This window comes from Erinaceus europaeus, chromosome 22, assembly GCF_950295315.1.
Source record: "Erinaceus europaeus chromosome 22, mEriEur2.1, whole genome shotgun sequence".
Taxonomy (NCBI): domain Eukaryota; kingdom Metazoa; phylum Chordata; class Mammalia; order Eulipotyphla; family Erinaceidae; genus Erinaceus; species Erinaceus europaeus.
In genome coordinates, this window is record NC_080183.1 from 5,902,066 (window position 1) to 5,921,521 (window position 19,456).

Below are 19,456 nucleotides of genomic sequence, written 5' to 3' on the forward strand. Positions count from 1 at the left end.
TAGTGGAAGACTTGAAACTAGAGCACTGTGCAGCTCTGGTCTCTGGTGGTTGCAAGTCCTGTGCTCAGATGCTGAGCTATCTCTCTGGCCCCACCCCACTTCCCAAGACCAGGCTGGACCTCTGTGGGGCGGGGCCTATCTTTGACACATTCTGAGCTAACCATAGTCCCACCTTCCAGGGGATCAGCAGGGTGATCTCTACACAAATCAAACCCCAGGGGTGCCACCCCCAGACAAAGGAGGAACTACTCAGCCCCCTGAAACGCTCTGGGCTTACCAGATCTTCCAACTGCTCTGAGCCCTAAGTCCAAGTCCTGCCCTAGCGTGGGCTAGGCAGACTCAGTTTCCTCTTCTGTAAAATGGGTTTTAGCTCCACCATTTGGTTCCTAGACTTGAAGTGCTAAGTGAGCTCATGCTACCGGCCACCCAGGGGAATGTGCTGGGTTGATGCAGGGGTGTGTGTGTGGGGGGGTTCTGATGGGTTCCAGTCTCTGTCTGAAATAGCAGTTTTCAAACTCCCCCACGCCCAGCATGATAACAGCACTGTGACATGTCACATCTGAGAACTGGTGGCCCAGAGAAACAATGGTTATTACTGGATCTTTCAGAACCACATGCCGACTCATCCCTAAGCTGGGGCTCAGGGAACCCACAGAACTGACCCCAAGCCTGACCTGAACACAGGGGGGTCTCTCCCAGGGCTGCAGCTGCCCCAGCCCCCACTGAGAAACACCTGACTCAGACTGGACCGCCTTCCCACGCCCACTGCTCTAGAGGGTCTGCGGCAACGGTCTTTAAAGGAAGGAAAGCACAGGCGGCACCCGCCTGCCATTAGCCTAATTAGAAGAAATCACTTACTTGCCCCACAGGTGACACCCTGATAAAACCTGGAGCTTGAGGTCACCTGCCACACGATTAAGGTTTAGCTCTAAACCCGAGACCAAATACATACTGCCTCGCAACGCCGCCTCTTTGCAGCAGCTAAGTTAGAAGGTCGGTGTCATTCTGTTTCCCGACGAGAAAACAGACTCATCTGACAGCACCTGCTCACCGACCCTCAGAAGTTAGTGCCTGGGGCTGAAGCCCAGCATCCTTAGGACGCTCAGGAAGACCTGGACCCGCTGTTACCACGGCCGTCTACGCACGGAGGGGATGGGAGGAAGGCTGTTCAAAGTAGGACCCGAGCAGGAAGGGCGACTCACAACAACCTTTATTCACTCTTGTACAATACCCAGGCCCCCGTCTAACGCGGCGTGCCGCAGGGCACGGCCAGGCGGACGTCCCACCATCTGCACACACTCCCGGGGCAGCTGCTAGTGATGGCCATGGCCCGTAGTCTGCTTAGAGGCTGTGGAGAGAGGAGCAGGACAGTCAGAGATAAGCCCGAGCCGGCAGACTCTGGCTAGTTAGCCATCAATGCACAGAGTCAAGCTGACAGTGCCCAGCACTATGCAGCAGTCAAGGGTGTTCTGATATGAAGGTGCATCAGGTGGGGCAGGGTGCCCACTGCCCACAGGTCAGAGCCAGCCCCAGTTGGGCAGCGCTCTGTCACTTGGGTAGCCAAGTGAAGCAGCACCCGGCACCAGGCACACATTACTAGGTGCTTCTGTCCCAAGCAGGTTCAGAGCCCGTCACTAGGGTTTTCTGCTTGAGTGCTAACCGTTTCTCTCATCAGCCCACTCGCTGTCACTCCTAGGTTTCCTCAGCCCAAGCGTTGAGCAAGGTGGATCACAACATTGTGATTACAAGCAGCAGAACTTCAGAACTATCTTTTGGCATGTCCTGGAGGATTCCCACTGCAGCTTACACAGCTACTGAAGTCAAGTCCAACAGGAACTGCCCTGTCCTTCCTTTTTTAAAATTTATTTTCCCTTTTGTTGCCCTTGTTTTTTATTGATGTCGTCGTTGTTAGATAGAACAAAGAGAAATCGAGAGAGGAGGGGAACACAGAGAGGGGGAGAGAAAGACAGACACCTGCAGACCTGCTTCACTGTAAAGTGACTGCCCTGCAGATAGGGAGCCGGGGGCTTGAACTGGGATCCTTATGGTCCTTGAGCTTTGTGCCACATGCGCTTAACCAGCTGTGCTACTGCCATCTGTCCATCGTTTAAAAAGTTCTTTTAATCATCTGCATAGGAGATACTTCGCGAGCCATGACACAGGTCTGCAGGTGTCTTTCTCTTGCTCTCGTTCTTCCCCTCCCTCTCAATTTCTCTGCCCTACTAAATAAGGAAGAGGAGGAGGAAAAGGAGGAGGAACAAACAAACATCTGCCAGGAGCAGTGAAATAGCTATAGCACTGAAACTCAGCAAAAACCTTGGTAGCAAAAATAAATGAATATGGAATCAAGCATGGAAAAAAAAAAAAAAACCCACAAAAATACTTTATTCTAATAAAAGAGACAGAAATCAGAGCAAGGCTTAGCTCTGGTTTATGGTGGTGCTGGGGATTGAACTTGGGACTTTTCATGCCTCAGGCACGAGAGTCTTTTGCATAACCATTATGCTATCTTCCCAGCCCCAAGCCCTAGCCTTTCTGCCAAAGCACTGCTCAGCTCTGGCTGATGGTGGTGGTGCCAAGGACTGAATCTGAGACCCGGGGGCCTGACCAGAATGTCACCTCCTGTCCTGAAGAGCTAGTGCTTTTCACTCCCCATGCATTTTGAAGAGGAAAACACAAGAAAAAACTTACCTTTCAAAGCTTTACTTTTCTTATCTAAAATAAAGAAGAAAAGATTGGTTATATCAATGGCTCACAAAAACGCTTTTTGTCAACTCACTGCTGAAACCAACAATGACATTAAAGCCACTGGAAGGATATGCTGCTCCCAGAGGAACAGCAAATGAACTACAGTAAACTCTTAAGTCAGCGGTTCATTCATGCTCCACTGGGTCTCATCTCTGTTCTACTGAGAACCAGTAACTTTGGTTTTATTATATCATTATTATAATTTGATAGGACAAAATGGAGAGGGAGAGGAGACAGATTTTTGAGGGGTCTGTGCAGTGGTGCACCTGAGTGCACTAGTTCCCATGTGCAAGGACTGGGATTCAAGCACCCACTCTCTAGCTCCAGGAGAGAAGCTTCATGAACAGCGTCTCTCTCTCCTCTCCCTTTTGTCCTGTCAAATAATAATGATATAAGTAATAGGGAAAAATGGCCGCTAGGATTAGTGAATTTGTCACGCAGGCATGAAATTCCAATAACAATCCCGGTGGCAAAAAAAAAAAAAAAAAAAAAAAAAAAGGGTAGCGCGGCGGGTTAAGTGGAGGTGGTGCAAAGCGCAAGGACCTGCATAAGGATCCCAGTTTGAGACCCCGGCTCCCCACCTGCAGGGGAGTCGTTTCACAAGTAGCGAAGCAGGTCTGCAGGTGTCTATCTTTCTCTCCCCCCTCTGTCTTCCCTTCCTCTCTCCATTTCTCTCTGTCCTATCTAACAATGACGACATCAATAACAACAACAATAAAAACGAACCAAGGGCAAAAAAGGGAAAATATAAAACTTAAAAAAAAAAAAAGGGGGCGGCAGGCAGTGGCACACCTGGTTAAGCAAACATATTACAGTGTGCAAGGACACTGGTTCAAGCCCCTGGTCCCCACCTGTGGGGGAAAGCATCACGAGTGGAGAAGTAGTGCTACTCTGTCTCTTTCCCCCACTATACCCCCTCCCTTCTCAATTTCTGTCTCTATCCAATAATAAATAATAATAAAAAAAAACCTTAAACATTTAGAACAGGGGGAAAGGTACACTAAAACAGTTAGGTCCAGGCTGGCATCTCTTTGTATGAGAATGTTGCATGCGCTCACAACACCGTTGCCACACCCACAAAAATGGACCAATCCCGTGTCAGGTCTTACCCAGGTCCCCCCCCCCCCCAAACACCAGTTTCTTCACCATATGGATCATGCTCTTTCAAACCTTTAAGCAGAGGCACTTACCTGCACTCCTGATCTTATAAACAATGAAGCCCATCAAGCCCATTCCTATCCAGATCTCCTGGTAAACCTGGGTGTAGTAGGGCCGCAGGGGGGTCCAAACATTTTTCATAAAGCTTTGCAGCATCTGAAAATGAGTCACGGCAGATATTAACATGATGACATGGTCTGTGTTGTATGTGTGTTCTTGATTCCAGTGCTTTGGTGGATTCTTCATCTTTGCAGATTTAGGACAGGAGATAGGAGACACGCCGCAGCACATGACGGTGCTCCAGCCCGGGTCTGGTAGTGTGCACCTGCCTGGTGCTCCAGCTCCTGGCCCCATGTGGCTCGTGCTCTCTCCCGAGATGTAAAGAATAAGCCTAGGCTAGTGAGATAGCTCACCTAGGGCTTGGAAGCATGAGTTCCCGAGTTTGGTTCCCAGCATCGCATGCAGCAGAGTGATGCTCTGCTTTGCTCTCTTTCTCTCTCATATCAATTAAAAACAAGAAGATAGGAGTCAGGCGGTAGTGCACCCGGTTAAGTGCATATGGCATGAAGCACAAGGACGGGAGTAAGGACCTGGGTTCAAGCCCCCCAGCTGTAGGGGAGTCGCTGCGGTGAAACAGATCTGCAGGTGTCTGTCCTTCTCTCCCCGTCTTCCCCTCCTCTCTCCGTTTCTCTCTGCCCTAGCCAACCACGACGACACAATGACAACAATAATACTGACAAAACAACAGGGGCAACAAGAGAGAAAAAAAAAAAATAGCCTCCAGGAGCCGTGGATCCGTAGTAGGTGCAGGCACCGAGGCCCAGCGATAACCCTGGGGGCAAAATAAAAGGAACCACGGCATCAGCCTGGAAGATGCTCAGCGGCAGGGTCCAAGTCTCATATGACTGAAGTCCTGCACTCAAGCCCCAGCCCCTCACCGGGCCGACGGCACTCGCACCCCACTACCGGGATGTCGGAGGTGCGCCTAGCAGAGAAGCAGGGCGCCGCGGGTGCGGGGGGGGGGGGGGGGGGAATGGCCGCACGCCTGCAGGCGACGGGGACGGAGAGGAGCGCCGGGTGCGGAGGGGTCAGACCGGGCGAGCGCAGGGGAGGCCTGCGGGGCTGAGCAGGGTCTGGCAGGACCTCCCGGGCCCGCCTGCCGCCCCCCTCGGCCCGGCTGCAGGGGAGACCGCAGCGCCGGCGCCCCAGACCCGCTCCTGCGAGGCGGGTGGCGGGACCCCACGGGCGGAAGGGCGCCCGCTGGCTTTCGGGACAAAGTGGACGGAGCTGGAGGGGAGCGTCCTGCGCACAGGAGTGACACTGTACCCCAGTTCCTCGGCGCTGTGAGCGAGGCGGCGCTCCGCCTGGCTTGGGGTCCGAGGGCGGGCACCATCCCGAGGCTGCGGCCCGCGGGGTCCCGGGTCTGGACGGGGAGCCTGGAGGGGACCCGGCTCGGGGCGCCTCTCGGGGTCAAGGACAGCGGTCATGGCGCCCCCGCCCCGCCGCCCAGACCCCGGGCCGCCCCTCACGGCCGGGGACCAGGAGCCGCCCCGCCGCCCGAGTCGTGCCCGCCGCTCACCTCGACGCCGGACCCGGGCTCAGGCCGCCGTTGCCGCACAGCCGACGACTCGGAAAGGTCACCGAGTGCGCACGCGTCGCGCGGGAGTCGCCGGGAGGGCGGAAGGAGAGGCGGCGCGGCAGCTAGAGCGTCTGCCTGGCCGCGCCTGCGCACCACAGCGCCCCCCCGCGGCCGCCCCGGAGGCTGCAGGACGGCGACGCCTGGACGCGCGGGGGACCGCGGCGGTGGCGGTGGCGGTGGCGGCGGCGGTGGCAGTGGGGTTCGAGCACCGCGGCCAGAGGCGCGGCCTGAACGACGAGCCCGTCCGAGGCTCCTACCCGTAGCGTGCGCGCCGCTCCCCTCTGCAGCGGGGTCTCTCGCCACGTATGTTGCACGCGGCCGTCTGTGCGTCCTAACCCGCTGCCAGACGGACAGCGCGGGCGGGCGCACTGCGGGCAGCGGAGGGAGCTGGAAACCGCCAGAAAAGAAACCGAAGTGCGGACTTGGCCAGTTTGTAGATTCGTGTGCAAAGTGGATGCGTGCAAGGGCCGGGTGGTGGCGCACCTGGCAGAGCGCGCACATTGCAGTGTGCAAGGCCCCGGGTTCGAACCCCCACGCTCCACCGGGCAGGAGGGAAGCTTCAGGAGTGATGAAGCAGAGCTGCAGGTGTCTTTCTCTTCCTCCCGATCTCCGATCTCCTCCTTCCCTCTCAATTTGTCTTATATATAGAAAGTAGAGTGGTCCGGGATGGGAGGTGGCACCGTGGATAAAACATTGGACTCCCAAGCACGAGGTAATCCCCGGCAGCATATGTACCAGAGTGATGTCTGGTTCTTTCTCTTTCTCCGCCTATCATTCTCATTAATAAACAAATAAAATATTTTTAAAAAATAAAAGAAAGAAAAAGAAAGTAGTGTGGTCTGGGAGGTGGTGCAGTGGATAAAGCAATGGACTCTCAAGCATGAAGTCTTAAGTTCAATCCCCGCTACACATGTACCAGAGTGGTGTCTGGCGCTTTCTCTCTCCTCCTATGTTTCTCCTTAATAAATAAATAAAATCTTAAAGAAAAAAAAAAAAGAGTGGATGGGTGTAGCAGCAGGCCACGCAGCTGAAGAATGACCAACGTGGAAGGCAGGCTAGAAGCAGCTGTGTTTTGTTTTGTTTTAATGTTATTTACTTTATTTTTGAGATAGATGCAGACAGAAAGATACAGAGGCAAATACCAGAGCACTGCACAGCTCTGTCTTATTGTGGTGCGGGAGATTGAACCGGGGACTTCGGAGTCTCAGGCATGAGAGTCTCTTTGCATAACCATTATGCTATCTACCCACACCCTATTTTTTTTAATATTTATTTTTATTGTTTATTCCCTTTTGTTGCCCTTGTTTTATTGTTGTAATTGTTACTGATGTCGTTGTTGTTGGATAGGACAGAGAGAAATGGAGAGAGGAGGGGAAGACAGAGAGGGGGAGAGAAAGATAGACACCTGCAGACCTGCTTCACCGTTTGTGAAACAATTCCCCTGCAGGTGGGGAGCCTGGGGCTTGCACCGGATCCTTATGCTGGTCCTTGCGCTTTGGGCCACATGCGCTTAATCCGCTGCACTATGGCCCGACTCCCTGAAGCAGCTGTTCTGATGGGAAATGAGAAAAGAAAAAATTGGAAGGCCACAGCCAGCGACTGATCTTATAAAGAACTGAGAGGGAGGATGCACAAACAGGGAAGGGGTGATGGCTGGCTGAGAATTCTCCAAAAATGATGAAAAGGAAATCATTCCAAAGTTTCAAAAAGTCTTATATTAGTAGAAAACAGGTGGGCTAGTAAAAGGAAAATAAAACAACTCCTTGAAATCGCATAACAAAACACAGACAATGAAATATTTTTAAAAATCCTAAAAAAAAAAAGTTTTGGGGAGATCAGGCAGTCGTGCACTGGGTTAAGTGCACATAGTGTGAAGCGCTAGGATCAGCACAAGGATCCCAATTCGAGCAACCAGCTCCCCAACTGCAGATGGGGGGGGGGTCGCTTTGTGGGAGGTGAAGCAGGTATGTAGGTGTCTACCTTTCCCCCTCTGTCTATTCCTCTATTCTCTCAGTTTCTCTCTGTCCTATCCAACAACAACAGCAACAGCAATGGGAAAGAGATAGCCATCAGGAGCAGTGGATTCAGAATGCAGACACAGCCCCAGCGATAACCCTAGGGGGGAAAAAAAACTTTTCTATTGTTGTTGCTATCATGTTCTACCATTCCAAGCTATTTTCCATAGAAAAAGACACAGATAGAGAGTCAGGCGGTAGCACAGTGGGTGAAGTGCACGTGTCACAAAGCACAAGGACTGGTGTAAGGATCCCGGTTTGAGCCCCCGCTCCCCATCTCAGTGTGTGTGTGGGGTCTCTTCACAAGTGGTGAAGCAGGCCTGCAGGTGTCTATCTTTCTCTCCTCCTCTCTGTCTTCCCCTCCCCTCTCCATTTCTCTGTCCTATCCAACAATGACGACATCAATAACAGCAACAACTACAACAATAAAACAAAAGGGAATAAATAAATATTAAAAAGAAAAGACACAGAATCAAAAAGGGAGCACAACAACAAGGACAACAAAAGCGAAAAAACAGCCTTTAGGAGGAGCAGTGGATTCATAGTGCAGGCACCAAACCCCAACAATAACCCTCGAGGAAAAAAAAATAAAGAGAAAAAAGAAATAGAAAGGGAGAGTATTGAAGTTTCTCCCAGTGTGGCGTGGGGGCTGGGTCTGAACCTAAGTGGTGTACATGGAGCAGACCCACAATCCAGGCCATCTCCCACCCCCACCCCAAGTCTACTTTTTCCCCATCAGGGTTATCACTTCGATTTGGTGCCTGCACAACTCCACAGCTTCCAGTGGTTGTTTTTTTCCTTTCTTCTAGATGGAGGGGGAGACTCTGCAGTACTGCTCCACCACCTGTGAACCTCCAGCCTTGTTGACATGTGCACTCGATTCCGTAAACCACCTGTCCCTCGCCCACCCTGCAATCACCTATCTTGACTTCTTTGCATAGGACACCAACACTCAGTAAAGACAGGTATATGAATCGCAGGCAAACAAAGATGGAGCCGAGCCACAGTAAGAGTCAAATTTGCTCTTCAGCCGAGTGAGCTGAGATGGAAAGGCGGCGAGGCAGGAGCCCTGCTAGCCCTGCTTCGAAGGGAAATGTTTACATCAAGTCAGTCTGTATAGCTTGAAAGGTTTACATTTTTAGGGTAGTAGTTCTCCAAGTGTGATTTTGGGGTTTCCAAGGTCTGCAGGGGACAAACTATTGTCTCGCATCATAATTGTAAGCTATCCAAGTCACTACAATTCTCTCATAAGTGTACAGTGGAGTTTCCAGAGGTTACCTGACCTATGATGTCACAAGAGATTGAACATAGAGTGGTCAGGGAGGTGGCGCAGTGGGTAAGGCATTGAACTCTCAAGCATGAGGTCCCGAGTTCAGACCCTTTGTACCACTTTGTACAAGTGCTGTCTGGTTCTTTCTCTCTCTCCTATCATTTCTCATACATAAATAAATAATAAAATCTTTAAAAAAGAGAGAGATTGAACACAGAAACAGCTGCCTTTGATGCACGCGGACAGGAAAATGGAAAGTGTTAACTTCATACACAATTTGATTGGCAAATATAGTGAGCTTTCATTAAAAAAAACTTTTAACATCAAATGGATTCATTACCGTTATGTTTAAAGGCTTATTTATGTATTAATTCACTTATTTGACAGGACAGAGAAATTGAGAGATAAAGGGGAAAATAGGGAGAGAGAAAGAAGTCTCGCAGCACTGCTACACCAGCAGGGACGCTGCTGGGAGGGCCTGAGGGGGCTTCTTCCCGAGCTCGTGCTCTGGCTTGGAGAGAACTCAACTGGAGCCGATCTAGGCTGCTGCGTGGGAGAGGGATCAGGAACTCGTGCCGCACTAACTTCTGCAGGAGATACACTCTGGAACTCTCAGAGCCGGAAAGCAATTTCCAAGTGTCTTTAATCAGAAGAGCAGCTGTTTTTATACTCTCCCAAGTAGGGTGGAAACAGGATGTGATATAGAGAGGGTGGAGAGAAAAGTGACTGGTGAAAATCAGAGTGTGACAAGGAGGGGGCGGAACAGGCGAGAATCCTATCACTGAACCACCAATGCCCTGGAGGGAGTGCTTTATGTAAATGTAAAAGTGATTTATGTAAATAGACCAAAGCTTTGGATCAGTAAATCCCTATATAGGCATATGGTTAAGCAGAAGCCAGGGGGAGGTGGCATACTACCCAACAGGATGCGTCTTCCCTGACAGTGGTGCCTTGGGGTCTTGAACCTGGGTATTTGATAATGGCAGTGTGTGTGCTCAATGGGCGTGCCGCCACTGCCAGGCCCCTTTGTTTTTTTAAGTATTTTGGAAAATATTGATTGAAACCGAGAAAGAAAGGACAAGCACAGAAGTCTTGCATATGTGGTGTTTGGGGCTGGATTTGGGACTTTACGCATGCAAGTCCTATGCTCTAGGCACAGAGCCGCTTCCCAGGCTACACAACGAGTGTTGTTTGAAAATAAAGGGCTGGGGTGGTAGCGCAGCGGTTAAGTGCACGTGGCACAAAGCACAAGGACCGTGGTAAGGATCCCGGTTCGAGCCCCCAGCTCCCAACCTGCGGGGGGGGGGGGGTCACTTCACAGGCGGTGAAGCAGGTCTGCAGGTGTCTATCTTTCTCTCCCCCTCTCTGTCTTCCCCTCCTCTCTCCATTTCTCTGTCCTATCTAACAACGACATCTATAACAACAATAAAACAACAAGGGCAACAAAAAGGAATAAATAAATAAATATTAAAAAGAAAAGAAAAGGGGAGTCCGGCTGTAGCGCAGCAGGTTAAGCGCAGGTGGCGCAAAGCACAAGGGCCGGCATAAGGATCCCGGTTCGAGTCCCCGGCTCCCCTACCCGCAGGGGAGTCTCTTCACAGGCGGTGAAGCAGGTCTGCAGGTGTCTGTCTTTCTCTCCTCCTCTCTGTCTTCCCCTTCTCTCCCCATTTCTCTGTCCTATACAATGAAGACATCAATAACAATAACTACAACAACAATGAAAAACAACAAGGGCAACAAAAGGGAAAATATTAAAAAAATTAAAAAAAGAAAAGAAAAGAAAGGGCTGTGGGAACAGAGTAACAGCCATCTATAAGACTTTCATGCTTGAGGCTCTGAGGTGCCAGGTTCATTCAATCCCTACCACCGTCATAAGCCAGAGCTGAGCAGGACTCTGGTCTTTCTCCTTGTATCTCTCTTTCATTAAAAAATATTAGGGGCTGGGTGGTGGCTTACCTGGTTGAATGCACATGTTACAATGTGCAAAGCCCCTGGTTGGAGCCCCCAGTCCCCACCTGCAGGGGGAAAGCTTTTCAAGTGGTGAAACAGGGCTACAGGTGTCTCCCTCTCTATCTCCCCCTTCACTCTCCACTTCTGGCTGTCTCTATCCAATAAAGATTAAAAGCCAAAATAAATTAACAAGTCAAACATTTTCCAGTTGTGACTCAACTTCAGCTGTGTTTCAGACAGGCATGACTGCACGGCCAGAGTTCTGCTGTCTTCAGTGACTTTGATGAGTGCAACGGGGCCCTGAAACCAGGAGAGGGTGTGAGTGAGAAGCACTGTCTCAGAAGAAGAAAGCTTTAGACGAGAAAGAGATAGCAAAGTAATGATGGCCACAAGCATTTGGGGGACCTTTAGGGCATCGTTGTGAAGGTTCCCAGACAAAGATTTCAAACTTCTGACTGGGACTAATATCAGCAGCATTTGCGCTAGTAGAGTCTTCAGCTGAAAATCCAGTGTATCTTAAGGAAAAAAACTCTTCAGAGAAACAATGCCGACAACATAGGACCAAAAGTGAGGGCCACCCTCACTTTTGTAAATGTGTTCAAAGGGCAGGACCCACTTTGTGGCCAAGACAGGAAGCTGCCGTGGGCTTTCTGGCTGCTGGCCACTGCCAGTAGAGTTGAGGACTGCTCTGTTTCCCTTTGGTCTGCAGCTCAGGCAACTCTGTGAACCAGAAAATAGCCTTCACCAAGGCCCAGGAGACCTTCCGAGTCTCCTAAGTGCTCTGGCTGAGATGCAGAGAAACTTCTTAAGGGCAGTCAGGCAGCCAGAGGCTCTCAGGGGGCAGAGCACAGCACAGGAGTGGCGTGCATGAAGCCCCAAGTTTGATTCCTGGAATTTCAGATGCCTCCGTGATGCTTTCATTATCAGTCAGTCAATCTGCAGGAACTGGGGTGGTCCCTCACAAGCAGGGCACATGCCTTGCTATTTATTGTGTGAGGCCCAGGTTTGAGCCATAGCATCACATGGGGATCCTACAGCACCTGGGGAGGCTCCAATGCTGTGGCTTTTTCTTTTGGAAGAAATCACTGGCTTGGGAACAGTGAAACTGTGCACATGTAAGACCCCAGAGGCACAAAAAGCAAGAAAAGAAACATTAAAAACATAACAAAGCAACAGCAAAGCACTGTAGAGCTGTCTCCTTGAATGCTGAACTGTGGAGAGATGAGTTGCACGCAGTGAACATGCATTAAAATGAAGCCATGAAGGGGGCTCAAAGCCCTCCTGTCTGTGAGGACAGAGCCAGTCAGACTATATGAAGGAAATGGCAATTAAAAGAGCAAATTTCCAAAGCAAACAAACACCAAGGCAGTGTCCTCGAACTGCAGTGGAGAAGGAGCTAAGAAACCCAGAAGACGAAACAGACAAATAAACAAACTCTCTCCACCCCGCAATCTATGACAGGCACCCTTTGGAGGTTGCCAAAAGTGACATCAGAATATGAAATCGAGACTTTTTACGTCTGTTCTTGGTGTGAGGTCTGAACCTGGGACTCCTCAGCCAAAACCACACTGGCTGTTACCCCCCATCACCTCTTGTAGCAAAGGTCGATTACAAAGGAACATTGTCATGAACTGATTTGTCATAAATGGATCTTGAGCCACCTGATCACTAAATCTAAATAAACAAGCTGCAGTACCAGCCTGGTCCTGCTAAGAGGTCACATTCGGACCCTCCCTGCTCTTTGTGAAGGGGAAACAGGACACGGACACCTCTAACACAGTGACGGAGGAGCTGCGGTCAGCCAGATGCCAGCTTCCGGGATAGAGGCAGAGGAAAAGAAAGTAAGATGACCCTGTTTGCTTGCCCGAATGCACAGATAACAGGGTTAAATGACATAATTGAGGCTGCAGAGCGAGCATGAAATGGTTCTGCAAAAGACTTTCCTGCATGAGGCTCTGAGGTCCCAGGTTCAACCCTCAGCACCGCTGATCAGCCAGAGCTGGGTTTTCTCTATGTATTTCTACTCCCCCCACATATGTAATTGTTATCATGTTCTTGAACTCACTAGTCACAAGTGGTAACCTCCTTTTTATTCACACAATGTTTAAAATAGCAACACCAGGAGACACACTTGGAGCAGTTTCTCAGTTATCTCCTCAGTTGGATTCTAAAAAAAAAATAAAACAAACAAACCAAAAACCACAAAAAAAAAAAAAAAAGCCTTTCCTGAAATCTGTGTTTGTGTCCAGGTGACACTGTACGACTGTGGGAAGGGCCCTGCTCAGACGCGCAGGTTTAGGAGGAAGCCGGTGAATTCTCGGTGCCCTGGCCCCACAGACGCTCTTCCAGGCGGTCTGGGCGCCACCCCTGGCCACCTGCCCCCGGGGCCCCGCCATGGCCACCGACAGGCCGTGTTCTCCAAGAAGCCCGCCCTGGCCTTCTGGCTGCTCTGCCCCAACCAGGCGGGTCCCTCGCCTGGTGCCCAGGCGGGGTCCTCGCAGCAGCCGGAGCTGCATGGGCCAGAGGCAGACCCGTCGTGCCCCTTGTTGGCCCAAAGCACCGGGCCTGGAGGAAGGGCCGAGCGGAGAGCACCGAGAGACACGCTCGGGGAAGCAGCCCGCCAGGCCACAAGGGCGGCTCCCACGCCTCCAGAAAGCGGCACGCGGCCCTCCCGGCAGCCTTTGCGGGGAGGGGGGAGGGGCGTGAGCAGGCCGCTGGGGTTTGGCTCGTTTGGATTGGCGGATCGGGCTGAGTGGAGCGCTCTGATTGGTGGTTGGGGGCTGGAGTGGCACGCCCACCTGAGTCAAGTTTCCGCGTCGTCGCCCTTCCTCGACGTCCTGCTTGGCCTCTGCTTGGCATCTCCGCTCGGCCGGCGACGGGCGGTTGAAGCGCTGCCGGCATGCTGCGCAAGCTCACGCTCGACCAGATCAACGACTGGTTCACCATCGGCAAGACCGTGACCGATGTGGAGCTGCTGGGCGCGCCGCCCGCCTTCCCGGCCAGCGCCGCCAGGCGCGAGGCGCCGCGCAGGGATGCAGCCTCCGCCCCCGCTCCGGCCTCCGCCCCGGGCCCGGTCCAGGCCCCGGCGCCGCCGGCCTTCCGGAGGTGGGCGAGGCAGGGGTCAGGGTGGGACGGCCCAGGCAGCGGCGGGGAGCACAGACCCCAGAACTGAGCAAGGGCTGCACCCGTGGGCCTGGACCTGCTGTCTCTGCCGGCCGGCCGGGAGCCGGGGGCGGTTGGCTGGGGCCTGGGGGTCAGGTACTGGGGTCTGGGTGCCGGGGTTCAGAGGTCAGGGGTCAGGGCCTGGCCCTCGGCTGTGGCCAGCTGCCCAGGCTCTGCCAGTGATTTTTCAGTGCAGCTCAGGTTTGCAGAGAGCTTGAGTGGCGGTCCCCTCCCCACCGCTTCCGGACAGAAATTCTGCTCATTTCCCTCCCACCGTCCTCCACACCTGGTGCACCTGATGTGTCGCCTCCTGCGGAGGAAGGTCTCCGCCCCAGGACCTGCTGCCCGTGCTGCTTCTGTCCTGTCCCCACAATGGCCCCAGGTGGGCTCGGTCCCATGAGCTGAGAGGACGTCTCCTCCTTAGGGCTTCATACTGTCCTGTCGTCTTGCTAGGCCGCAGTCTGCCATCTCTCCAGGGCCAGATGCCTTGGTGGCTCCCAAGCCCTGGCAGTTGTTATAAAGCTGGTGTAAACGTTTGTGCTTGTGCCTTCAGCTTTTGGGGTAGATGCCAAGGCGCGCAGGGGCTGAGTCTCAGCTCGGTTTCACTAACACGTATTCTCCACTAGCCCCTGGCCGAAGGCTGCGGTCACTTCTTAGGCTCCATGGGTTTGATGAGAATTAAAAGGCAAGTAGAAGACTTGGGAGCTTGTATGGTGGTGATGCAGAATAGTTGCATGCCAGAAGTTCCAAGGTCCCTGGTTCAATTCCCTGTACCACCACAAGCCAGAGCTGAGCAGTGCTCTACTTTAAGAACTAAAGGAAAAGGCCGGTAGATAGCCTCAGATTTTAGGTTACCTAGATCTGCTGTCTAGAAACACCGGCCTCTGGGGCTAGGCGGTGGCCTCCCCAGTACAGGGTACATACTACCATATGCAGGGGCCTGGGCTCAAACCCCTGTCCCCACCTTTGGGGCTGTGGGGGGGCATCATGAGCAATGAAACAAGACTACAGCTCTGTCTCCCTTTCTCCACCTCTGTCTTCCCTTCTTTCAACTTCTGTTTCTATCTAAAGTATATAAAGAAAATATTTAATATAGAAAAAAAAGGAGAAAAAGTCTTTATGGCCACTGGGAATGGTGGTGGAGTTGTGCAGACACAGCCCCAGTGATAATCCTGGTGGCAAAACAAACAAACATTAAACCGAAAGAAAAAGAAGGCCACTGGGAGCAGTGAATCTCAGTGCTAGCATCGAGCCCCAGCGATAACCCTGGTGACAATAAAAAAGACAAGAAGAGCAAACACACCTCTTTCCTGCTTTGGCATTGCCCCTGACTTGGAGTGTCTGCATCACTACTTCTCACCCTACCACCTGATGCTCTCTCCAGTCAGGCTAGTTTTTCTGTCTGGCTTCTGTAAGCTGCTTCAGCTTCTGCTCCGGTGGATGGGCTCAGACAGCTACCACTGGCTTTTGTGGGTGGTTTGGAGTGCTTGTAGGGCCAAATGCAATTTCTGGATCTTTGTCTCATGGAGACAGGGAAGGGACAGAGACCCTTGTGAAGCTTTGTTTTTTTTTTTATTTCGTTTTGACCAGAGTCCGGCTTGGCTCTGGCTGATGGTGGTATCTGGTTGCCCCTGGAGTCTTCAAGCCTCAAGATGCGAGTCTGGTACATACACAGCTGTGCTCTGGCCTGGCGCCTGGTGTAGCTCAGAGGGTTTTTTGCTGCATTTGCACACTTGTTAGTGCACTCTGTGGGGTGGGTATACTGGACCATCCTGAGCCCCTGTGCTTCCTGCTGTTCTCCCTTCACTGAGTAAGCAGGACAGCATTGCTTTAAACATCTTGTGATATTAGAGGAGAATGGTTAGCTTTGTCAGAAGCTCAGTGTACATATTTTAAAAAATTAAAAAAAAATTTTTTCCCTTTTGTTGCCCTTGTTGTTTATCATCATTGTTATTATTGTTGTTGTTGTTATTGCTGTCATTGTTCTTGGATAGGACAGAGAAATCAAGAGAGGAGGGGAAGACAGAGAGGGGGAGAGAAAGACACCTGCAGACCTGCTTCACCACCTGTGAAGAGACCCCCCTGCAGGTGGGGACAGTGTACAGATTTAAATGTCTGCTAGCTTCTGCCAGTCAGCTTTTACAGTTCTAAAACACATGAACTTTCAGAACGTGAACATTAGAGGTCTCCCCTAAATCTTAGTGCTGTCCCTTGTCCCCACCTGCCAGAGGACTGTCGGTGGGCCCTTTGGAGGGTTTGAGCCGTGCTGTGGTTCGGCTTCTGACTGCAGAACTGTCCCGGTTGCGTGCAGCAGGTTTGAAGGGACCTGGGGCAGTAGTGGGGAGTCAGACAGAGCTTGGCAGCACATGTGACAGCAGCTTGCGTGCGTCCACTGGATTGGGCTGTGATGCACACACGCTTGGTCACACGTTCTCAACATTTCTGTGAAGGTGTTGAAGTGGTGGCTTTTGAGGAGGTCAGATCACCTCTCAGAATGTTGGGGTCTTTATCCAGTCAGCTGCACACCTGGGCAGTGGGTCTCACCTCCCCTGGCGGAAGGACATCTACTGGCACGCTGCAGACATGCACACAGGGCCCAGTGGCCCTTTCCACTAACCCAGCGTCCACATGGGAGATGGGATGGAGCAGAGGGGTGCCCCTAAAACAGAGAAAGGCGCAGTGCTGCACCAGGTACCATCCTGTTGCTCCTGGCACCTTGCGTCCCAGCCTTTCTGCGTAACCCACCTGCAGGGGAGTCGCTTCACAGGCGGTGAAGCAGGTCTGCAGGTGTCTGTCTTTCTTTCCCCCTCTCTATCTTCCCCTCCTCTCTCCATATCTCTGTCCTATCTAACAACGACGACATGGATAACAACAATAACCACCACAACAATAAAAAGACAACAAGGACAACAAAAGGGAAAATAAATAACATTTAAAAAATTAAAAAAAAAGAAAATACTTCAGACTTTTTTTCAAAATATTTAGGAGACATTTAGTTAAAAGCATATGTTCAATTTTTGTAGTGGTTTGAAAAGGAACGCTGTTTAAAACATGGATTAAGTAAATCTACAGGAGTTTAAACTTCTGACCTTGCAACAAAGAGAAACGTGAGGTTACACACTTTTTCTTACTATTAAGATTCATAATTTAACTGCTAAGACGGTCATAAAAACTTCTCTGGTGCTAAGAAACTTAGCTGGATGGGTAGTAGTGTGGGAGGTTCCATATTCTGTGTGAGAACACAGGGAACCTGCCTTTGGCATTCTGGTCCACATAGCTGGAAATGGTGGGGATTTCATCTTTGCTGGGGCCTGGGGGACCTTCCCTTGGGGCTCCACGGAGGGCAGGGCAGGTGTCTGTCTGGCTGCTCCTGTCGGCGCTGCTCAGGAAGTCCTTCAGAACTTGCTTGAAGATGTAGACAATTTCCCAAGGTAGCACGTCATTTTCCGCCAGGACCTCTCGAAACCTAAGGGAAAAGCAGCAGTAAGCATTCAGTTCACAGCAGTGAGCATTCAGTTCAGAGAGCTTGTCTTGTGATGGACGCCCTGTTCTCCCCGTGACACAGCTGGGATTCCGTGCTTGCGGGGCAGTGCCCACTTTGTGAAGATTGTGCATTGCCTTAAAGCTTTGTTGCTAGTACCCAGATTGCAGGTGTACCAGGGGAGCGCAGCTGTGTGCGCTGCCTGTCTGTGGGGCTGTGGGCTGGGGACTGGGGGCCGGGGCTGGGTGCAAAGGGGCAGGGCATGCATGACAGTAGGGAGCAGGATTTGCAGGCCACAGACTTCATGGAGGAGCGCAACACCGCACTGCTGTCTTACCTGCTCAGGATGGTTCCGGTTTGGCAGGGCTGAACTTGTGAGCAAAGAGCTTCCAGTTGTCTTTGCTCCGTAGCCGGGATGGTCGTGTGGGGGTTCTGGTAGTTTCTCAGCCAGTTGTAATCCACACCGGTTTTCCTCACTTTCTGTTCATTCTCGATCTCTTGTATCAATCTCTCTCGCTCCTTCAGATGCCATTTCAGCTCCCGAAGCAGAGTCTTTGTCACCACATCTGAGCCAGGGGAGCGGCTGGGTTTGTAGGCGTCGTATCTTGGCCATCTCACCCAGCTAAAAAGTGGCATTTTTAGCCTATGGAAATAGTCTCACTTGCTGATTTGCATAAAATGTTACAGTTATTATGAACAAATATTTCTTTCCTTACAATCAGTTTGCCAGAAACAGTGGCTGAATTTTTTGCTGGTTAGCTCTATAGGTCAAAGGAAGATTAAAATGCGGATTAAAGTCTTACAATTTCTATCTAGGTCAATGCCCAGAACCAGGTTTTGAAAATACTCCTGTATCACGAAGCAGAAATACACAGAGTGAGAGATAACCTAACAGTGAGCAGTTTCTGAAAATAGCTTCACACTTGCTATACAAGTTCTTCCGAGGCTTTTAACGCATCCATGTATAGGAAAGTGCCAGTGGAAACACAGCTTGACTTGGTTTCGTACAGAAAAGGTTTACCTTACCTGTCTGGGGCCGGCTAGCAGGGAAGTCGTACTCTACGCTGCTGGGTCAGGTTCTCTGGCTGTGTCTCCCGCAAAGGAGCGTGCTGTCGCCTCTGCCCACTGAAGCCGTGCTTGAAAGAAAGAACTTTCCGTGTTAGGAATGAGGTTGTGATGTCTTCATCAGGACATCATTGATTCACCGCATAAGTAAGCTTGAAGGAATGATGAGAATAACCTTTCTCTTTAATCTTCACAAATTATGTAATGATCCACCTCTTGACTGTAGCTCAGTCTGTTTGAAAATGCCAGCAGCTACGGATTCCGTTTGACATGCACTGAGACACGTCTCTGGGGTGGAGTGTCGAGCAAGTCCTCTGGAGACTCGGGCGCCCTCCCTGTGAAGGCAAAGGCTGTCGCATGATGTGAGGCTGGCTGCGCGTAGCTGCGGGTCACAGTGTAGTGCTGTATTTTTATGCCTGTAGAACTCTAAAAATAACCATGTTGCTTTTGGTCTCCAGTTTAACTTTCAGGCCATTTAGAAGCCAGGTCACTGTCCCCTCGAAGGGGAGCAAGAAAAATAGATCAGATTCAACTATTTGCAAAGTATACATTCTCAGTAAGCGCGTCGTAGCTGCACAAAGACAGGTGGGGAGAAGGGGACATCAGACGTGTGTGAAGGTTCTAGCAGATACTACTTTTTTTTTTTTTTTGTCTCCAGGGTTATTGCTGGGGCTCATTGCCTGCACTACAAAGCCACTGCTCCTAGAGACTACTTTTTCCTTTTGTTGCCCTTGATGTTTCTTGTTGTTAATGCTGTCGTTGTTGTTGGATAGGACAGAGAAAACTTGAGAGGGAAGGGGAAGATAGAGAGGGGAGAGGAAGATAGACACCTGCAGACCTGCTTCACCACTTGTGAAGCGACCCACCCCCCTTCAGGTGAGGAGCCGGGGCTCAAAGCTGCGCCATGTGCACTTAACCCGCTGCACTGCTGCCCCCCCCCACACGCTTTGTCTTCTAAGCAGGAGATT

At 51.3% G+C, this 19,456-nt stretch overlaps 3 protein-coding genes across 6 annotated transcripts in view; 1 reads left to right on the forward strand and 2 right to left on the reverse strand.

Moving 5' to 3' along the window:
• Positions 1-1,167: 1,167 nt before the first annotated feature.
• ATP5MJ (ATP synthase membrane subunit j) lies at positions 1,168-6,407 on the reverse strand. 4 transcript variants are annotated; one of them, XR_009547233.1, is made up of 4 exons: positions 5,486-6,407; positions 3,939-4,062; positions 2,692-3,121; positions 1,168-1,348 (listed from the first exon to the last, which is right to left on the reverse strand). XR_009547233.1 is itself a non-coding variant. In XM_060181099.1 (4 exons), exons 1-4 carry the CDS (start codon positions 6,272-6,274, stop codon positions 1,314-1,316), a joined length of 972 nt encoding a protein of 323 aa, XP_060037082.1. In that variant the 5' UTR covers positions 6,275-6,385; the 3' UTR covers positions 1,168-1,313. The 4 variants fall into 4 exon arrangements, 3 of the variants coding, with proteins under 3 accessions (XP_060037082.1, XP_060037083.1, XP_060037084.1); XM_060181099.1 differs by having other exon boundaries at positions 2,692-2,715; positions 5,486-6,385; XM_060181100.1 differs by lacking the exon at positions 2,692-3,121 and having other exon boundaries at positions 5,486-6,383.
• A 7,194-nt stretch (positions 6,408-13,601) lies between these two features.
• The window catches only part of TDRD9 (tudor domain containing 9), a 60,407-nt gene continuing 54,552 nt past the window's right edge, over positions 13,602-19,456 (forward strand). The window contains exon 1 of the mRNA XM_060181085.1: positions 13,602-13,885. Within this exon, the coding sequence (XP_060037068.1) occupies positions 13,680-13,885 (206 nt within the window). The 5' untranslated portion in view covers positions 13,602-13,679. The remainder of the gene's footprint in view (positions 13,886-19,456) is intronic.
• RD3L (RD3 like) lies at positions 16,915-18,808 on the reverse strand. Its single transcript, XM_007518360.2, has 2 exons — positions 17,761-18,808; positions 16,915-17,408 (listed from the first exon to the last, which is right to left on the reverse strand). Exons 1-2 carry the CDS (start codon positions 18,057-18,059, stop codon positions 17,135-17,137), a joined length of 573 nt encoding a protein of 190 aa, XP_007518422.1. The 5' UTR covers positions 18,060-18,808; the 3' UTR covers positions 16,915-17,134.

What these genes read in the sequence shown, in the direction of transcription:
- ATP5MJ (XM_060181099.1), bottom strand. Translation starts at nt 6,274, where the DNA reads ATGCTGCCGGGGATTACCTCGTGCTTGGGAGTCCAATGTTTTATCCAC. An exon ending in AGCCCGGGTCCGGCGTCGAG is followed by an intron (nt 4,063 to 5,485) that starts GTGAGCGGCGGG and finishes ACTCATTTTCAG; the next exon opens with ATGCTGCAAAGCTTTATGAA. An exon ending in GAAAAGTAAAGCTTTGAAAG is followed by an intron (nt 1,349 to 2,691) that starts GTAAGTTTTTTC and finishes CTCTCTCCACAG; the next exon opens with CCTCTAAGCAGACTACGGGC.
- RD3L (XM_007518360.2), bottom strand. Translation starts at nt 18,059, where the DNA reads ATGCCACTTTTTAGCTGGGTGAGATGGCCAAGATACGACGCCTACAAA. An exon ending in ACCGGAACCATCCTGAGCAG is followed by an intron (nt 17,409 to 17,760) that starts GTAAGACAGCAG and finishes CTTTTCCCTTAG; the next exon opens with GTTTCGAGAGGTCCTGGCGG.